This window comes from Lytechinus pictus, chromosome 2, assembly GCF_037042905.1.
Source record: "Lytechinus pictus isolate F3 Inbred chromosome 2, Lp3.0, whole genome shotgun sequence".
NCBI classification, from domain to species: Eukaryota; Metazoa; Echinodermata; class Echinoidea; order Temnopleuroida; family Toxopneustidae; genus Lytechinus; species Lytechinus pictus.
In genome coordinates, this window is record NC_087246.1 from 67,648,764 (window position 1) to 67,665,522 (window position 16,759).

General features: G+C 36.5%; 1 protein-coding gene across 1 annotated transcript; it reads left to right on the plus strand.

Annotated features, from left to right (window-relative positions):
- The first annotated feature begins 4,625 nt into the window (after positions 1 to 4,625).
- Positions 4,626 to 15,908, plus strand: LOC129253766 (cleavage and polyadenylation specificity factor subunit 5-like). The gene is made up of 7 exons (XM_054892191.2): positions 4,626 to 4,809; positions 7,560 to 7,760; positions 9,234 to 9,297; positions 10,346 to 10,435; positions 10,710 to 10,785; positions 12,060 to 12,174; positions 14,007 to 15,908. The coding sequence occupies exons 1-7, from the start codon at positions 4,694 to 4,696 to the stop codon at positions 14,026 to 14,028; spliced, it is 684 nt and encodes a 227-aa protein (XP_054748166.1). The 5' UTR covers positions 4,626 to 4,693; the 3' UTR covers positions 14,029 to 15,908.
- The last annotated feature ends 851 nt before the right edge of the window (positions 15,909 to 16,759 follow it).

The window sequence follows — 16,759 nt, forward strand, 5'->3', positions numbered from 1 at the left end:
GTTTTGTCTTTATTAACAACCGGCCCGGCCACATGTCCAAATTTATCTAATTCTTCCATAATATATTGCATAGACGATTTCTCTCTAAAAAACACAGATGTATCGTCTGCATATTGTAAGATTTTTAATTCTGTTCTTTTGTTGTGTCCAAATAGAATTCCTTTAATGTTGTCATTTCTTCTGATTCTTTCTGCTAGGGTTTCTACCACCAAGATAAACAACATTGCCGATAGGGGGCAGCCTTGTCTTATGCCTCTACAGATCTGAAATGTTTGCGTTCTCCAACCATTGATTAGTATCGAACTCTCCACTTTTTCATACATTAATTTAACCCAACATCGGAAGTCTTCGCCGAAATTAAAATGACTCAAACAGCTTTCAATAAAATCAAATTCCACGGAGTCGAATGCCTTCCGAAAGTCAACTAACATTAAGGCACCTTCTAAATTGTACTTTTTCATATAATCGAAAACATCTTGCGTAAGTCTAATATTAAAACCACTCATTCTGTTTTTTATGTAACCTACCTGATTTTCATGAACAAGTTTTGATAACACTTTATGTAACCTGTTTGATAAGGCAGCGGCCATTATTTTGTAGTCGTAATTTAACAAGGTTATTGGCCTCCAGTTATTCAAATCTTCAATCTGTCCTTTTTTGTGAATCAACGTAATAATTCCTAACCGTTGGGTTTTTGACATAACCTTATTACTAAAATTTTCATTTAGAGCATTGACCAACATAAATTCAATATCGTCCCAAAACTCGAAAAAGAATTCGACGGGTAAACCGTCTGCTCCCGGACTTTTGTTTTTGCTCATCTTAAAAGCAGCAATTCGACATTCTGAATATGTTAATAGTCCTTCACATTTTTCTTTGTCTGTTTCATTTAACTTATTTACAACGGAACCTACAAAATATCTTTCAATATCTTCTTTTCGTATATGTTTACTGGCGTATAGTTCTTTGTAAAATGAAACAACCTCATTTAGAATCTGTACTCGTTTCGTAATAATCTTATTATCTTTTCGTATTTTAGTTATATTTCTTTTCTGGGCGTTTTTCTTTTCTAGACTCAGAAAATATTTTGTATTCTTTTCGCCCTTTTCTAGCCATTTGATTCTAGCTCGTACACTTGCTGCTTTACAATCTCTTTTATACAGTCTATCTAAATCACTTTTAATACAGAGGTACTCTTTTCTAGTCACATCATCAATGTTACCTTGTTCATCAATTTTCCTAGTTATCTTAGCAAATCTTTCTTCTAAGCTTGTCTTTGATTCTTTTGATTTATGCTTCTTTCCAATACAGTATGTTTGTGTAAATTCACGACATCTAATCTTTGTAAGTTCCCATCTTTCAGAGAAACTAAGATTCATATTTTCAATGTTTCTAATAATTTTTCTTACTTTACTTTTATACACATCATCTTTCAGAATATGCGTATTTAATTTCCAGAATCCTGGACCTTTCTCCACTTTACCTATCAACACCTTTAAAAAAATAGCGTTGTGGTCACAACGTACAGATGGACGTATATCACACATCATTATTTTTGCTTTCAGATTCTTATTTACCAGCCAATAATCAAGGCGTGATGCCAAATCTAAAGATACATTTCTCCAAGTAAACTGTCGTTTGTTTGGATTAAAACGTCTCCATATATCACATAAATCAAAATGTTTGATAATAGCTTTAAGATTTTGTGGTGTCTTATAATAAGTATTCGGATTTCTTTTCACGTCTTTAGTTGGGGAGAGGATGGAATTAAAGTCTCCACCTATTACCAACTCGCTATCTAGAGGTCTGTTCGACTCGATCCACCTATAAAGCTTTTTGAAGAATCGTTCTCTGTATTTCTTTTCTGTGGGTGCATAAATATTTACTATACATAGATTACAATTACTAATCATAATATTTAACATAATCATCCGTCCTTCTTGACCATAAATTATGTTATTGAAAGTTATTGGTAAATCTTTTGAAATAAGAATGGCGACTCCTCTGGCATGATTAGATCCATTTGAACAAAAAACTTGCCCTTTCCATTCATTTCGAATGATTTTCAAAATATTATCTGTCCAATAAGTTTCTTGTAATAACAATATGTCTGTTTTCTGATGCTTGCTCCATAACAGGATTGCGTCTCTTTTTTCTTTACTTCTGATACCTCTAACATTCAAGCTAATCAAGTTGCAGTATTTGTTTTTTATTCCTGGCATAGGTGATTTATTTACACTATTTACACTCTGTTATTGTCAGAAATCGGAAGCAGCTTCCTATTTCTTTTTTGCTGGTTTGCTCCTGATTTTTTGTTTCCGCTTACCCTTGGCGAACTTTTTCCCATCCTTCGGTAGTTTGGGGGAATCTGCTGACATATCAGAGTACTCTTGCTCCTCATCTTCACGCGTATCAGCATCTTCAAACTCTTCGTCACTCTCTGAATCTCCTTGTGAATCATTTTCACGCACCTTTTCTGCTGAGATGAATTGAGTGATCTTTGCTTGGGCTCGAGGTATCTCGTTGCTACTTGATGCTTTGTTGCTCTGTACCTTGCGATCACGCTGATTCATCTCAATCTCGCGTTCTAGCTCATTTCCATTGGAATTTCTCACTGAAGGCGTATCTATCTTCTTTTGTACAGGACCCGATGGTTTCGAAGTAGGGGCAACCGTATATTCGTTGTTCGGGTAATGGGCACAATCCATAGCCTTGTGACCAGGCTGGGAACACTTTCTGCAAACAACATCGTTGACACATCTTGAAGCATGATGCCCCTGTGTTAGACACCTAGAACACAGGGTGGGGGCTTTGTCCTGCCCTTCATGGTAAATACGTGCTTTGAATCCACCCATATTCATGGCTCGCGACAGAGGCGTTGTGGGGGGTGCGATGAACAGCATTCGATCACCTGTGTAGCAGTCGGTCAGAAGACCATTTACTCTTAATTTCATCCTTTGCACTCTACTTAGCACTTTGCATTTCTTTTTTTCGATTTCGTTAGCAATTACTTCGTCTTTCACAGACAAAGGGATATCCTTCACGATGACTTTCAAAGATGTAGTAGGGTCATGGCGATTCTGGAAGGGGTTTGTGTCGTAGATGGGGGCAGACACTCCTCTTATGTTGAGTCCTGTAGATATCAGAGCAATTCTATCGACTCTATCTACAAAGTAGATCCTCCAGAGTCCTCCAATTTTCTGCAACCCTTTCAGGTTTTTTGTTGAGCCAAGATGTCTGTGTATGGCTAGATATATTTCTTCATGCTGAAGCGGCTTTCCTTCGGGCACGTCTCTGTTCTTTAGGAAGACAGGCTTGACCCCGTTCTCCACGCCCGTACGACCCGTATCACGTGCCATTGTTTTGGTTGCGTCTGCATACGTGGCATCCGACGTAGCACCATACTCAACAGGCCGGGTTGAATCGTCACTTTCATACATGATATTCTTTCCACCTCTTTATCAATTTGCCTTTAACTAGTCCTATTCGAAGCTATTGTTCTAATGTTCTCAAATTTTCGGTCTTAAATTTGACTTACCAGTCTGCAAAAGTCAAAAATAACTATAAAATTCTCCAATTCCAGGGAAGACGTGTCTATATCTTGATAATGACGAGCGCCCTCCGTGTGCTGCAATCTTAGTATAGCCCCCCCCCCCCCTTTATTAAGCCATGCCATCTATAAAAGTATCTTTCTCTCTCTCTCTCTCTCTCTCTCTATCTATTTATGTATCTCTTCCTTCTTACATCTGAGAGGCAACAGCCCTAGCAAGATTTTGAATAGGTCAAATGCAAATATACTAAAGTAGTATCTCATTCTTTTATTGTTTCCTCATCCAATCTCATGTATATTTGGTATTTATGTTTGGGGCAATTCTGTTATCCTGATATATCTACACATAATTTACATACACCTTTATATTACAATTAATAGGGACCTATATTGTCATTGCATTCACTGTTGGGCTATATGCAGGTAGGATTTGTATACATCCATATACAGTGAAAATAACATGTATGGGTAACACATTAAAATGGGTGATTGCATAGAAAATAGTCATTTTCAATGCATTTCTTTGTACTAGTGTGAGTGTACAGATATAAAAGAATAGCAAAGTAGCTATTCAAAAAAATAAAATACATAGGTCATATAATATAGGTCCCACGAGCCTAATTACATCAGGAGGGCTAAAGATATTTGTTCGACCCAACCCATTCAAATTTTTGTCAATTTGATATTGCTGATTGACAAAAATGTATGAAAGTGATTCAAAATCTAACACTGATTCTAGAAATGGTAACTACCGAACTTACTTCGCCCAAATTGGGAAGATAAATAAGTGACTTGGAACTATTTTTTGACTGGCGGAATAATTAGGGCTATTTTACTGTTTTAGTTGATGAATTCGATCGATTCATAGTTATCTTCATAAATGGCGATTTATTTTTAAAATGAGCTGGCTACGGTACCCTTTCCTGGTCAGATCTGGAATGTCAGATATATATCCTATCCATTGGTAGTAAACATTCCACCCTCTAATTTCACATTAATTTTTTATGAATTTTTCAAAAGTGCCATTTTAACACACAAGTCTATGGGGAATGTTTTACGCGCGTGACACCTCGAGCTATTTTTAATTTGATTCAGCGCCATCTCCGGCAAGGACACGTCTAGTCAACAAGTTGAACAAGGAAAATGGCGTCTACCCCGCGTGATCGAAATTCTGCTGGCTGGCCCAGGGGAAGATCTGTTTCAGACTCAAACAATGTCAAAACTTCAGCTGCAGTGCATCGTGATAGGACAGCAATTTTGTAAGTATTTCAAGTTAATGATAAGAGGTTAATTCCCTTTCCCGGCCTCGTCCGCTCACGTAGTTTAGCCTGCTCCTGCCGGCTGCCTTGTCAAGTTGTCTTGTGGTCCGCGGCTGAGCTGAACGCCGGACCGCACCCGCGCTCGATCAGGCCCGCGCCCACTCAGCTCACCATGCTCACTACGAGGTGGTCCCCCACAGTGGCAAATTGTATAGACGGTTCAACGGATATAGCGGAGCGTTCAACGCTAGCGGGCGTGTAGACCAAAAGCTTCGGTCTCTGTTATGTTGGTTGTTCAGCTGAACTCCGTTGGCTTCACTCACCAAATACAGAGACCGAAGTTCTACTTCTAGCACGATCTGTATGGTTGGGGGTCCTAAAGCTACGCGGGTCCTAAAGCTACGCACCACTCATCGCGCATGCAATTCCAATGGCAAAATAAATGCGCACTCTAGCTCTGTGTGTGAAGCTGTGACGAACGATCCCTATTCAATTTTTCTACAGAGGCTGCAATAAATCCTTGAATGCAGAGAAAACCAGCAAATGTTTGGAATTTCGGAGTTATATTCACTTTGATTTCATATTTTCCTATAATAATACGGACATATTTTAGAAATTGAGGCACAGGAAATACTATTTCTTTGCATGATAAATTGAGTGCGTAGCTTTAGGACCCCTTCTACATCGGGCGGCGAAATTAAGAGGTGTTCGGAAAACACGGCGGGATTTTCGTATTAGTGAGTTTTGTGATATTTTCTTCTCGGTTAAGGATATTTAGAATATTTATTACAAATTAGTGAAAAATAATTGTTCAAACATTACAATTGGCATAGTTTTTATCATTTGGAAACAAAGTGCGTAGCTTTAGGTCCCCCCATCATACAGGGGACTCAATGGCCATGCCATATGTTTATGTGTATTAAGTTCGGATAAACAGGGCAGTGAAGTTGCGCGATAGCCACTGTTTTTGTTCCTTTTAACTTGATTTTCCCCGTTTTTTGGCAATTAATGCCAAGAGGGAATATTAATTTGCATTTCGGTCACGTTAATTTTCAAAATTTTGATTCATTAAAGACAAAAATTGAAGAGCCCCGACGGGGGGATTTTGCATTGCAAGTCCCCTAATGGTGGCTGCACGATAGCGAGCCGTCTGTGTATGAGGAGAAATTTAAAAAATAAAAAAATGTTAAAAAACTCCTTGAAACAGACGGCTGCCAGCTGTCTAGCGGGCGTGTACATTTTGCGGCCTTATCCTGAATTAAGTCACCTCTCTTCTCGTGTGTCACGGTGTGTGTCAGTGTGTGCGCTCGTTGTGGACAAAGTCAATGGGCAGTAGAGGCGCACGGCCAATATGGGAGACTCTCTCCAATAGGGGAGACTATCTCCCACATTGGAGACTTGCTTTGCAAAAGGACAAAAGAAACAACACCAACAAAGGCATGATTTTTTCCACCCAAAATTTTGTCTCACTGAGGTCAGAAGCCCATTTGTTTTGTGTGTGATTGACAACAAAAATCCTTATCAAAACAAAAGTAGACGGTGAATTTTTAAAGTAGATGGTGAAAAGGGGTAATTTTTCATGAGGAATCTCCTTATCACATTTTTATTTGCCGCCACGGTAATCCTTTTGCAGCAAATGTAAACAAAGGAAATTGGTCTCCAAAACTGGAGACTGTCTCTGAAATTGGATACCCAAATTCCTAACAAAAGTCTCTGATATTGGTCTTATTGGAGATAATCTCCCACATTGGAGACAGTCTCCAATATTGGCCGTGCGCCTCTACTGATGGGAGATGATTGAAAGAAGTCCCCACCGCTGGCAAAATAAACGGCAGTGAATGGATTGGTGATTTAAACTTAAGTTTAACGAGGAAAATGCCCATTTTGCTTATTACATGACGTCATCCAGCCACTGCCGAGAGCCAATTTATGAATGAAAATATAGTGAGCATGCGCAGTGCACCTTGACCTTAAACTAGGGTGTCTGAAGCCACACTGAAAAGTGTCAGCATAAAACAGGCCGATTTAGGGGAAAATATGGCACATTTGTTTTTGGAAATTCAGGCTGCTATAAAAATGTGATCTGAATTAATTATTAACTTGTGTTTGGCATGTATGGAAAGAGAAAATTCAGGGGCTTCTTTTAACAGTAAGGACAAGTTTATAGGATTATTTGAAATGAGGATTTAGAGATAAATTGCAAACCCTTATTTGTGTGTGTGTTGAGATTGCCATTTCCCCATGCGTTTTCTACGGCCAAAGTAGGGGAAAATGAAATTTTTGTTTTGCTCAAATGTTTTCACTTTGTCGCAATTTTTCATTGTGATCTGGTTTCCAAATCTTTATAAAAATCATACCATCAGAAAGAGCATAAAAAATCCTATTAGACACTTTATGCACAAGTTTTTGGCATTAATAATGAATTTATAACAGCACTCAGAAGCTAAACATTTGGATTTGTGTGTGTCCATTTCTTAACTACACAGTCTATGGCGGCAAAATGCTGAAAATTGACACGATTTCATTCTTCTTTTTTGCAGCCAATAATTTGATTTTTTTTTTATGTTACATTTCTGTCATTCTCAAGGTTATTTCTCTTCAAATTCACAAAGAAAATGTGATATTTTCTTGAAATAAGAAAAATAATTTTTTTCTCCAGACACCCTACTTAAACGTTAATCACAGCCATTTGTACAACACTGTAATTACGATTGATATTTCTTTCCAAATTGTTTTCATCTATCATGTAGATATCCTCTTACAAACTACACATTTGGAACAAAGGAGCCTTTATATGAGAAAGATTCAAGTGTACCAGCGAGGTTCCAAAGGATGAGAGATGAATTTCACAAGATGGGCACAAGACGGTCGGTTGAAGGAGTCCTTATCGTTCATGAGCATGATCTCCCCCATGTTTTATTGCTGCAGCTAGGGACAACATTTTTCAAATTGTAAGTTTAGTCAAGTCATATCATATTTTTTAATGTTAACCGTTTACAGTCTGTAACGGGTAAATAAAATATAGGCATGGGAAAGGGGAAAATAATCGCTCATGACATTTGGAAGAATATTACTATACATGTAAAAGGACAGTTTCCTTTTCAGATGATTACACACAATAATGAAATCCCAGCAGTTAGTTTCAGACTCGGAGATGACTCTGGGATTGTTCCAGAATCAAAACCATGTCTAGCAACAAGCAAACAAAAATCTACCTATTGATCCCATGTAATCACTATTTTCATTTTCTCTTATGTCACTTTCAGAATAATGGAGAAAGAATGAAAGTGCTTTGTGTATAAACCTTGTACCTAAAGTCAGGAACCCTTGATTAAATGTTGAAATCATATCTTTTGAACATCAACTTGATATTCTTCATTGTCCTATCTTGCCAACCAGATAGGATAGATCCATGGCTCAAGATTGCAGGGATGATACAGGAGAAGAATAATCATGTAAAATATGGCGACATAGAAAACATGCGCCTACTTATGGGATGCAGAAAAAAAGACAATGTTTTAAACATTTTTTTCAAGATGAGATTTCTCTACAAGAATTGACTACTAGTAACTTAGTATATCTAAGGCAAGTTTCATGTCATAAGCCAAATCCCTCTTATTACTGACTCTAATTAAACAAATTAATGACATGTTACATATGGGACAGTTCAGTATGGGACATTTTGACCCCATAGAAAATGTACACAATTTTCGCCATGATTTTTAAAATACAAGGAATTTCATATATGGAAATTGAAAATGAGTTTTTTTCTTTTAAAACGTACTATTGAGTCATATTTGTTATGACTGAAATTTTTTTTAGCTATTTCAAAAAAAAAATCTTATTTTTCATGGTTTCATGAATTTCTATTATTTTCCATTTTCACAATTTTTTTTTTGCTTCAGTTATTTTCATTAATCAATATTTATAACAAATCAGTCTTTAGAAACTGAAGAAAAGGTTGGCTGGAATGAGCTTGCAATCCAGTTAAGTAAGGATTTGACCTGGGGAAACCGGTTTTCTTTTTAGGACCCCATTGGAAATACACTACATGTACTCGGCTTTCATTGGTTATCCTGTCAAGTTATTCTTCCCACTTTTTGTATCTCGTATCCTGTGATATTCTTGACAAGTAAAATCAATCAATCAATCATATCAAACCCTTGCGATTTTCCTGAGTGGTATGCAAATCTCAGGCTGTCAAGAGCTGTGACGTCACATTTCCCTTCACTCAGTCGCATATCAGTCGTAGACCAGTTGGGTCATAAGGTGTGCGGTGGCCTTTAGACACCCAGTAATGATGTGCACCTATTGTAGGAAAAAATGCTCTTTTCTCTTCATGGTTTGTTTTTATATGCCTCTCACTATTAAGATACTAAATGCACTTTTGTATTACTGACAGTTGATTTTTTTAATCATTTTAGGCCTGGTGGAGAACTCAAAGCTGGGGAAGATGAGATGGATGGTCTTAAGAGACTTATGACAGAGGTAAGATCAGTTTAACTTATCCACTAAGGAATCTTGAAACTCCCAATACAGGGACCTTCTGGTTCCAGAAAGGAACAAATTTTAAACAAGTAAAGTCCACATTGCTGTCATGCCCAGGGGGGGGGGGGGGGTACTTGGTATAAACGTATGATACGTATGTGCCACGGTTGAGACCCCCATTTTTGGCCAAAATTTCTGTTCCAGATCATCACCAATTCAGAAATTCCTATTTTGTCCCCCATTCCGGAGACCCTCAATTTTGTGATTTCTCATTCCAGTGCACGCCCTGGAATGCCCATGCCCTGACTGCCTGAATATGAACTATTCAGGCGGTCAGAGCGGCGATCTCGATCAGAGCCATAGCGCCGGGCTGCCGAAGCTCCCTGCACCCTCAGCTAGCTTGCGCTAGCACAATTTGAATCTAGCAAGGCGCATGCGGATTTTAACATAGCTGCTACCACCCCTATGATCTAATAAGTTCCAGAAACCCCCTTTTTTGATGTGGTCCATTCCAGAGCGTTGCATTTTTAGCAATCGATGGTCCAAGAGCCGTTCCGGAGACCCCCACTTTAAGACCCAGGATTTAGTTCCAGAGCCCTTAGCTTTGGCGTGGCACATAGGTATCATGTTAAAATTCAAGTACCCCCCCCCCCCCCCCCGGGGCTCTCATGCTGTATGCTCTGGCTTTATATATTGTATAGGCATACTGCAGTGAGCTGTTGTGTAAAACTTTTTACCCTTTAAAAAAAATTGTAAATTAAAACTTGCATTAGGATGATTCTGCCACTGACGTTAGCACAGGAAATATCTAGTAAAAGACCAAAACAAATTTTTATGGAAATCAAATCATTCATAGGCAGTTTTGACTCAATTACAAAAATTCTTTCACATAAAGATTCATGTTGTTTAAAATAAAGCACTTCACTAGGTGAAGCTTAGAATTTTGTCGAATTTTTAAATTTCTCCTTATTTTATTATGATCATATTATGAGGACCATTCAATATGTATCCCATGAAATGTTTTATCCTTTCTTTCTTTAAATATCAGATTCTTGGGAGACAAGATGGTGTTCAGCAAGACTGGATGGTAGAAGATGTAATTGCAAACTGGTACAGACCCAACTTTGAACCCCCTCAGGTAATGATTATGGTGATAATGATAATGCTGATGAATCATTTTCTTTTAATTTTAAACTCCTTTCATGAAAATCCCTTGTTTACATTTGAAAACACCTTCGTTAGATCGCGATTATTATGATGATTTTGGTGAAAATTTGATATGCACTCAGGCGAATGAAACGACTCGTACAATCCATGCCCTCAAAAGAATGCTTATGATTGGAAAAGAAAATTAATTTTATTGTTTGAGCGATATTATTTAATAATATTTTATGATTTTCCTATCTTCACAGTACCCTTACATTCCAGCTCATATAACCAAGCCAAAGGAACATAAAAGACTCTACTTTGTTCAACTTGCAGAGAAGGGTAAGTATTAAAAACCTGTGCAAAATGATACCATAAGTCATTAATTATTTATCCATATTTTTTTAGATTTAATAGATATCATAACTAGCTTTACAGTCAATGCTTCTTAACTGTAAGATAAAACACTGTCTTTTTCTTGGAAAACTGAGCAACCAGGAGAGGGGAACTTGTGTTATTTTTTGTGCTTTATCCAAAGTGCAAACTAGACAACTGAAATCCATCAGTTTGGAGGAGTTATTAAACATTTTTTACCCTTTGTGGTTTCCGCTACACAGATGGTTTGCCATCTTTCACACAGCGTGGAGGACCTATACCCTATAGGCTCAATTTATTATTAGTATTATAGGCTCAATGTTGTGATATTTAACTCTTAACATGCCATACACACTACTAACCCAACGCCACAGTGCTAATCCAATGCTAATCCCCTGTGCCACATTGATTTTGGGATCGCGAGTCGTATTCACTCCTCTCAATAGTCATGATTACAATTGCTTCTAACTCTCTAACGATTAGTTTATCCACAAAATATTGTGCAGTAAAGTTGTAGGAAATTTCATACCTCTTATAATGGTTATTATCTTTACCGCTAAAATGTGAGTTGTATCAGGTAGTTCCATTTTGTGGAGTGTTTTGTATGGATCAAAAAACCTAGGTCTCTTCCCTCTCGGAGGCGGAGCCATATCTTGTAAAAATGTAGAAATACTCGAAAAAGTCGAATGTATACCGCGTGAGTAAGTTGATCTGTCAGAAAGCAGAGTTCGCACTGCACACAATAGTGCTTATTACGGCGTGCATGCGATGCGCAATACAATGCAAAACGGCGTAACAATGATTGTAATTCCGAATGTGCGCAGTCATGCACGAAGCAGGCGAGGGTAGGAAACAATGCAAGCACAAAGCAACCAATAGTAGGCGTGCGAGCACGAGTGTGGCATGTTATAGTAGGATACGTAGAGTGCACGAAGCACTCTATGAGTTAATGATTCTTATATTGTTATAATTATGAAATTGCATCAAGATGGTGTTGATTACTAGATTCTGATTTTTTTTTCAAAACTTTAATCACTCATACATGTATTTTGATGAAAAATGTTGTTCATATTCCTATATTTTGATGAAAAAATGTTGTATTAATGGTAAAAATAAAGAATTAATTTTTGGGGAATAGGTTCCCTGTACAGAGTGTAAGAATTACTTCAGTCTAAGTGCAAACAAGCAGTATTGTCTACATATCTTCAATGCATTCATTGTATTTTCTTCTTTATACCTAGCCCTGTTTGCCGTCCCAAGGAATTACAAGCTAGTAGCAGCCCCTCTCTTTGAACTCTACGACAATTCACCGGGATATGGTCCTGTCATATCCAGCTTACCACAGTTACTCAGCAGGTAGGTTGATCATTAGATAAATAGGTCATTTTCTTCCAGATATGACAAAATGCGCATTTGTCGACTCACTATAAAACCCATGGTCCTATAACACAAATGTTAGCAATTGATCATACCCTTGATTTTCACAATTAATTTTACAAGAATAAAAAAAAAATGTTCTATGATGATTGTTAAGCTCTGCCTTTGTTCAGTGTCTGATGAGTACTAGAGGATGTCCGTTGGTCCATTTTATACACTCTATGCATGCTCAAAATGAGATTTTAGGAGAGTTGGACCTTTCCCTTTATAAGAAAGCAGTTAACCCTAAATCTCCCGGGGTATTTGATTCTTGTCATTCCCGGGGGGGGGGGGGGGGGGGAGGGCATTATGGCCCCCCTTAAGATCTCAGCCGCGGATTGCGCGATCACAACAAAAATTTGCATGATGGTAGAGAATGGCGTAATCTACGCAGTTGCATTGGTAAATTTCACTGAATTCATATATTTTATTTAATATGAATTAATTATGCTAATTTATTCATGAAATCATACTTTTTGCTCTGATTCACTAAATAAAGCTCCTAGAATGCTATTTTTTGGTGAAAATATTCTTCATAGCATTCCTAACAATTGTGAATGAAAAAAATTCTGGTACCAAGACCGATTTCTTATGTTTTTTTTTTTTTTTTTTTCTTCTGTATTTCTTTGTTTTTTTACTTGTTTTTTCTATGGAAATCGTTCCAGACTTTATTCTGATCATAAACAAGGCAAAATTAATTAAGTTTAATCAATAAAAGTAGAAATAATGATACATTTATGAATTTTGGCTAAATACACAATTTGCATTGGATTTGTACATGAAATCACGTTTATGAGCAATTTTGGATCTGACATGCACTTACATAATGTTGCGTAATGTCGTAACCGCGTTCCCCGGCGTCACAAATTTGGTCTCAAAATTTGCGCGAGACTTGAAAGTAAAAAGTAAGTGAGCGGCGAGGTCAAAAAAATTTGCGTAGCAGATATATCGTGAAAATTGTCGAGGGGGGGGCCATTATGCCCCCCCCCCCCCCCCCCCCGGGTGAATTAGGGTTAAATCATACCATAGTATGTCATTGAAAATGGGTATAGTGCAAATTGCTTTTGAGAGATGATGTGCACTTTTAGTTTATTTGTGCCTATTAGCTTGATCCACAATTTTTTTTTACATGGAGGGACATTGTGTTTACCAGTATCTAGAAAACAAATTACAACACCATTGGCTTTTTGTTCATATTAATTTTTTTTTGTTTTTAATGGGGAAATTTTTTTTTACATGTCAAAGGAATCCTGATTTCATATTCATTTTTTTCACAATACCTGAAACTGTTTGGCTCATTACATCAAAATGCATTTATGTATGTCTTCCAGGTCAAGATTGTCATCATATATATATATATATGTAGTACAGACTCGTATTACCACAGACATGAAGTCTTATTCTATTTGGTTATTCTTGTTTACTCTGCAATGCATGCATGCAGACTTGCTTTAATTTTTTTTCATAGAAGCTATAGTGTTAAATTAAATGATAATGTCATTCATTATCAAAGTTTGTTTCAATAAGCAGTTTGACAATGTAAGCGCTGGGCCATGTTACATAATAGTTTGCAGTGAATTTCAAATATAAAAAAACCCACTTTGATTGGTTCCTTGTCAGTGTTTGAACCAAGTCCCCATGCAACGATTTTCTTCATTGGTCATTGAAATTTAGCGATAGATAGTAAACTCTCATGTTAGGGAGCCCTGGTTTAATTTTGAATAAATGGCGGTTTAAAGTTATGCTTTCTTTTCTTTTTGTTCAAATTTCAGATTCAACTTCATTTACCAATAGCGATGGATCAAGAAATCAAGATATTATGTAGATTTCGGCACGTAAAGTGGCTTGCAGCTTTGAACTAAATGGTGGAACATTTTTACATGCTAGTTCTCAAGACTGCTTTTAATCTCATCTTGTAAATATAGTCTAGAGGATTTGGGATACCTTTTTGCAAAGCTTGAGCCCTACAGTTTCAAGTGGACAACTTTCAATGGCATCAAAGATGGATGAAGTAAATTTTTGCAGTTCCTGGACTCTGGTTTACTTAATTTACAGATTTTTATGTTTTCTTAGCACACAAAATTGAGCTTGAAATCTTTTAGTGACTCATTTGGTCACTGTCTATTCAATATCTGAGATATCAGGTTGCTGGTTTGATTAATTGGCATATCAAAACCTTGGCTCTACAATGACTGTGTATCTGTTTATGACCAATAATATTGTTCAAAGCTCTTATACAGTTTATATGAACATGAATTTAGACCCATTGATATGACATTTAAGAACCAGCATTCTTGCAGATTATAATAATAAATCTTGCACAGAAAATGAGTGTCTATATGAAGTTGTCTAATATGGTGATGCTATTTGTGGTCTCATTTTTTCTTAGACATTGTCGATTGATTTTGAAATGGCCATTGTCAATTAATGTAGTACCTTGTCAGACATGTAAATAGTACTTTGTTAATGTAAATATCTTGATATTGTTTTTAAGGTTTGTATGATGTATGCTTGCATGTAGGCATGTAGAATGCCATTCTCATTGTCTCATTAAGTGAATAATTTAGCTGATGATTGCACATTGTTGAAGATCTTGACTGTGTCATAAATATCTACAATTATATCTAATGTATTGGCAGCACACACTGATTTAATGAGAAAGTATTTAAAACCAAGGTTTATTGTCACCATATAAATCCAGATCTGGTACATTCCCATAAACCTAACTTAGTTAAATCATGAGATCCAAGCAAATAAAGATCGCCAACACAGATAAGCATTTATGGGACAATGTTTTATTATAACATGGATAAGGTCCTTCACCTTACTAGAATACCATGCTTATTTTCCTTATTTCTCAGCAGTTACACATCTCCCCAAATCATGTGGCACATATTTTTTTTTATTCATGCATTAAAATACTTGGTGGTCATTTTATTGGATTTTTTTTTTCTTCATTTTTTGATCATTACCGCAACTGGCAATTATATTTAAGGAACAGGAACTTTTGATGATGGAAATACCAATGGAATCTTGATTTTGATTAGCTGCCTAGCCCTGTTAACCCGTTGAAGAAGAACGAGCCCACATATATGCCTGGCTGGAGTCTATGTAAAACGTGTGGTATAGCAAAGTCATTCAGTCTTCAGCGGGTTAACATGATAGTTCCTAATTATGGCAAATGCACAATAGTTGCAGCTTTTATGGAACAAGCCATTGCTCGTGAAGAAATTTAATTGTATTACACCTTTGATCTTTGGTAGCCTACCTTGAAAAAAAAGGCTTTAAAACCATCTGCACTTTTTTTGTGAAACTACCCCTGGGGTAGTCTCTCAAAATTCACCGGGCCTAGATGGGATTTAGGCATGATTCCAAGTCACCATTAACTCTATCAAACACCCCCAATATATCTTAAGTCAAATATCTTTGTGTTCCACCCAAGTACAGTAGTTACATGGAACAAGGGAGTTATTGGTACCTTATTGATTTAATGCATATTTCAATTATAGTCGAGGGATTTGTGTTGTTACACACTGAACTAAAAAAAACAATAACATTCTTTTATAAACTTTGCCAGGCTCATTGAATGATGAAAAACACTGAAAATAGTTAATCTGCATTTTACGTCATGTACATCATGTTATTAAATATTGCATAAAATCAATGAAATAAAATGGTTGTCATTTTTAATTTTATTTTTATCAATGTGGTCCGAGTTTGACAGTATGATGTCGATTTGTATCGTGAATTAATTACATTATTTCATTGCTTTTGTGTTAACATTCAAAGTGTTAAAATTTCAGAGAATATTTGGGCAATTCCAGCATAACAAGAACACCTGTCAGTCTCATGGCTAATATTTCTTCCCCCCAACACTAACACCATCATTTGACACTACATCAAATGTTGTATTTCATAACTTCAAACACCTGAATTTGTTTACGCCTGAATTTGTTTTTTTTTACAATGTATGCTGTGTAATCATCTCTTGATTGTTAGGTAAATCAATTTGCACTCAATTATTAACTGTAAAAAAGAAACAAAAAAATTACAGAAGAAATAAAAAATCAATATTGGGCCTACATCGTCAGTTGGTTTTCTTAAAAATATAAACAGAAGAAAAAATTTGGGGGGTTTTCATATTAAATTTGTATGCCCTCATACCCAATTTACTTATTTTCTGTAATTTCAGAGAATACTCTTGTTAGTTATATAAGCTTCTTCATTTTAGAATTGCAAATGCATTTTCTTATTTGCGAATATTTTAACTGTAGGCCCTCTGTTACTTCCCAAACAAAACAAAATGTTTGCTTTTCAGTTTTCTTTTCATATATTCCAATGGCATGTTTTCTGGTATTTGGTAGAAAAGTCAGACATCTCCTTCTATTGTAAGAAATAATTATTGCCTTCAAATTGTCTGTTAAATTAAAGATGAACTGTAAGATGTGTTCAAAAGTGTGCAGTACTGAAAATTATGCAGTTTCAAGACTCTGCTGAAGGTACTTAAGGAGATTTTTTTTCTCAC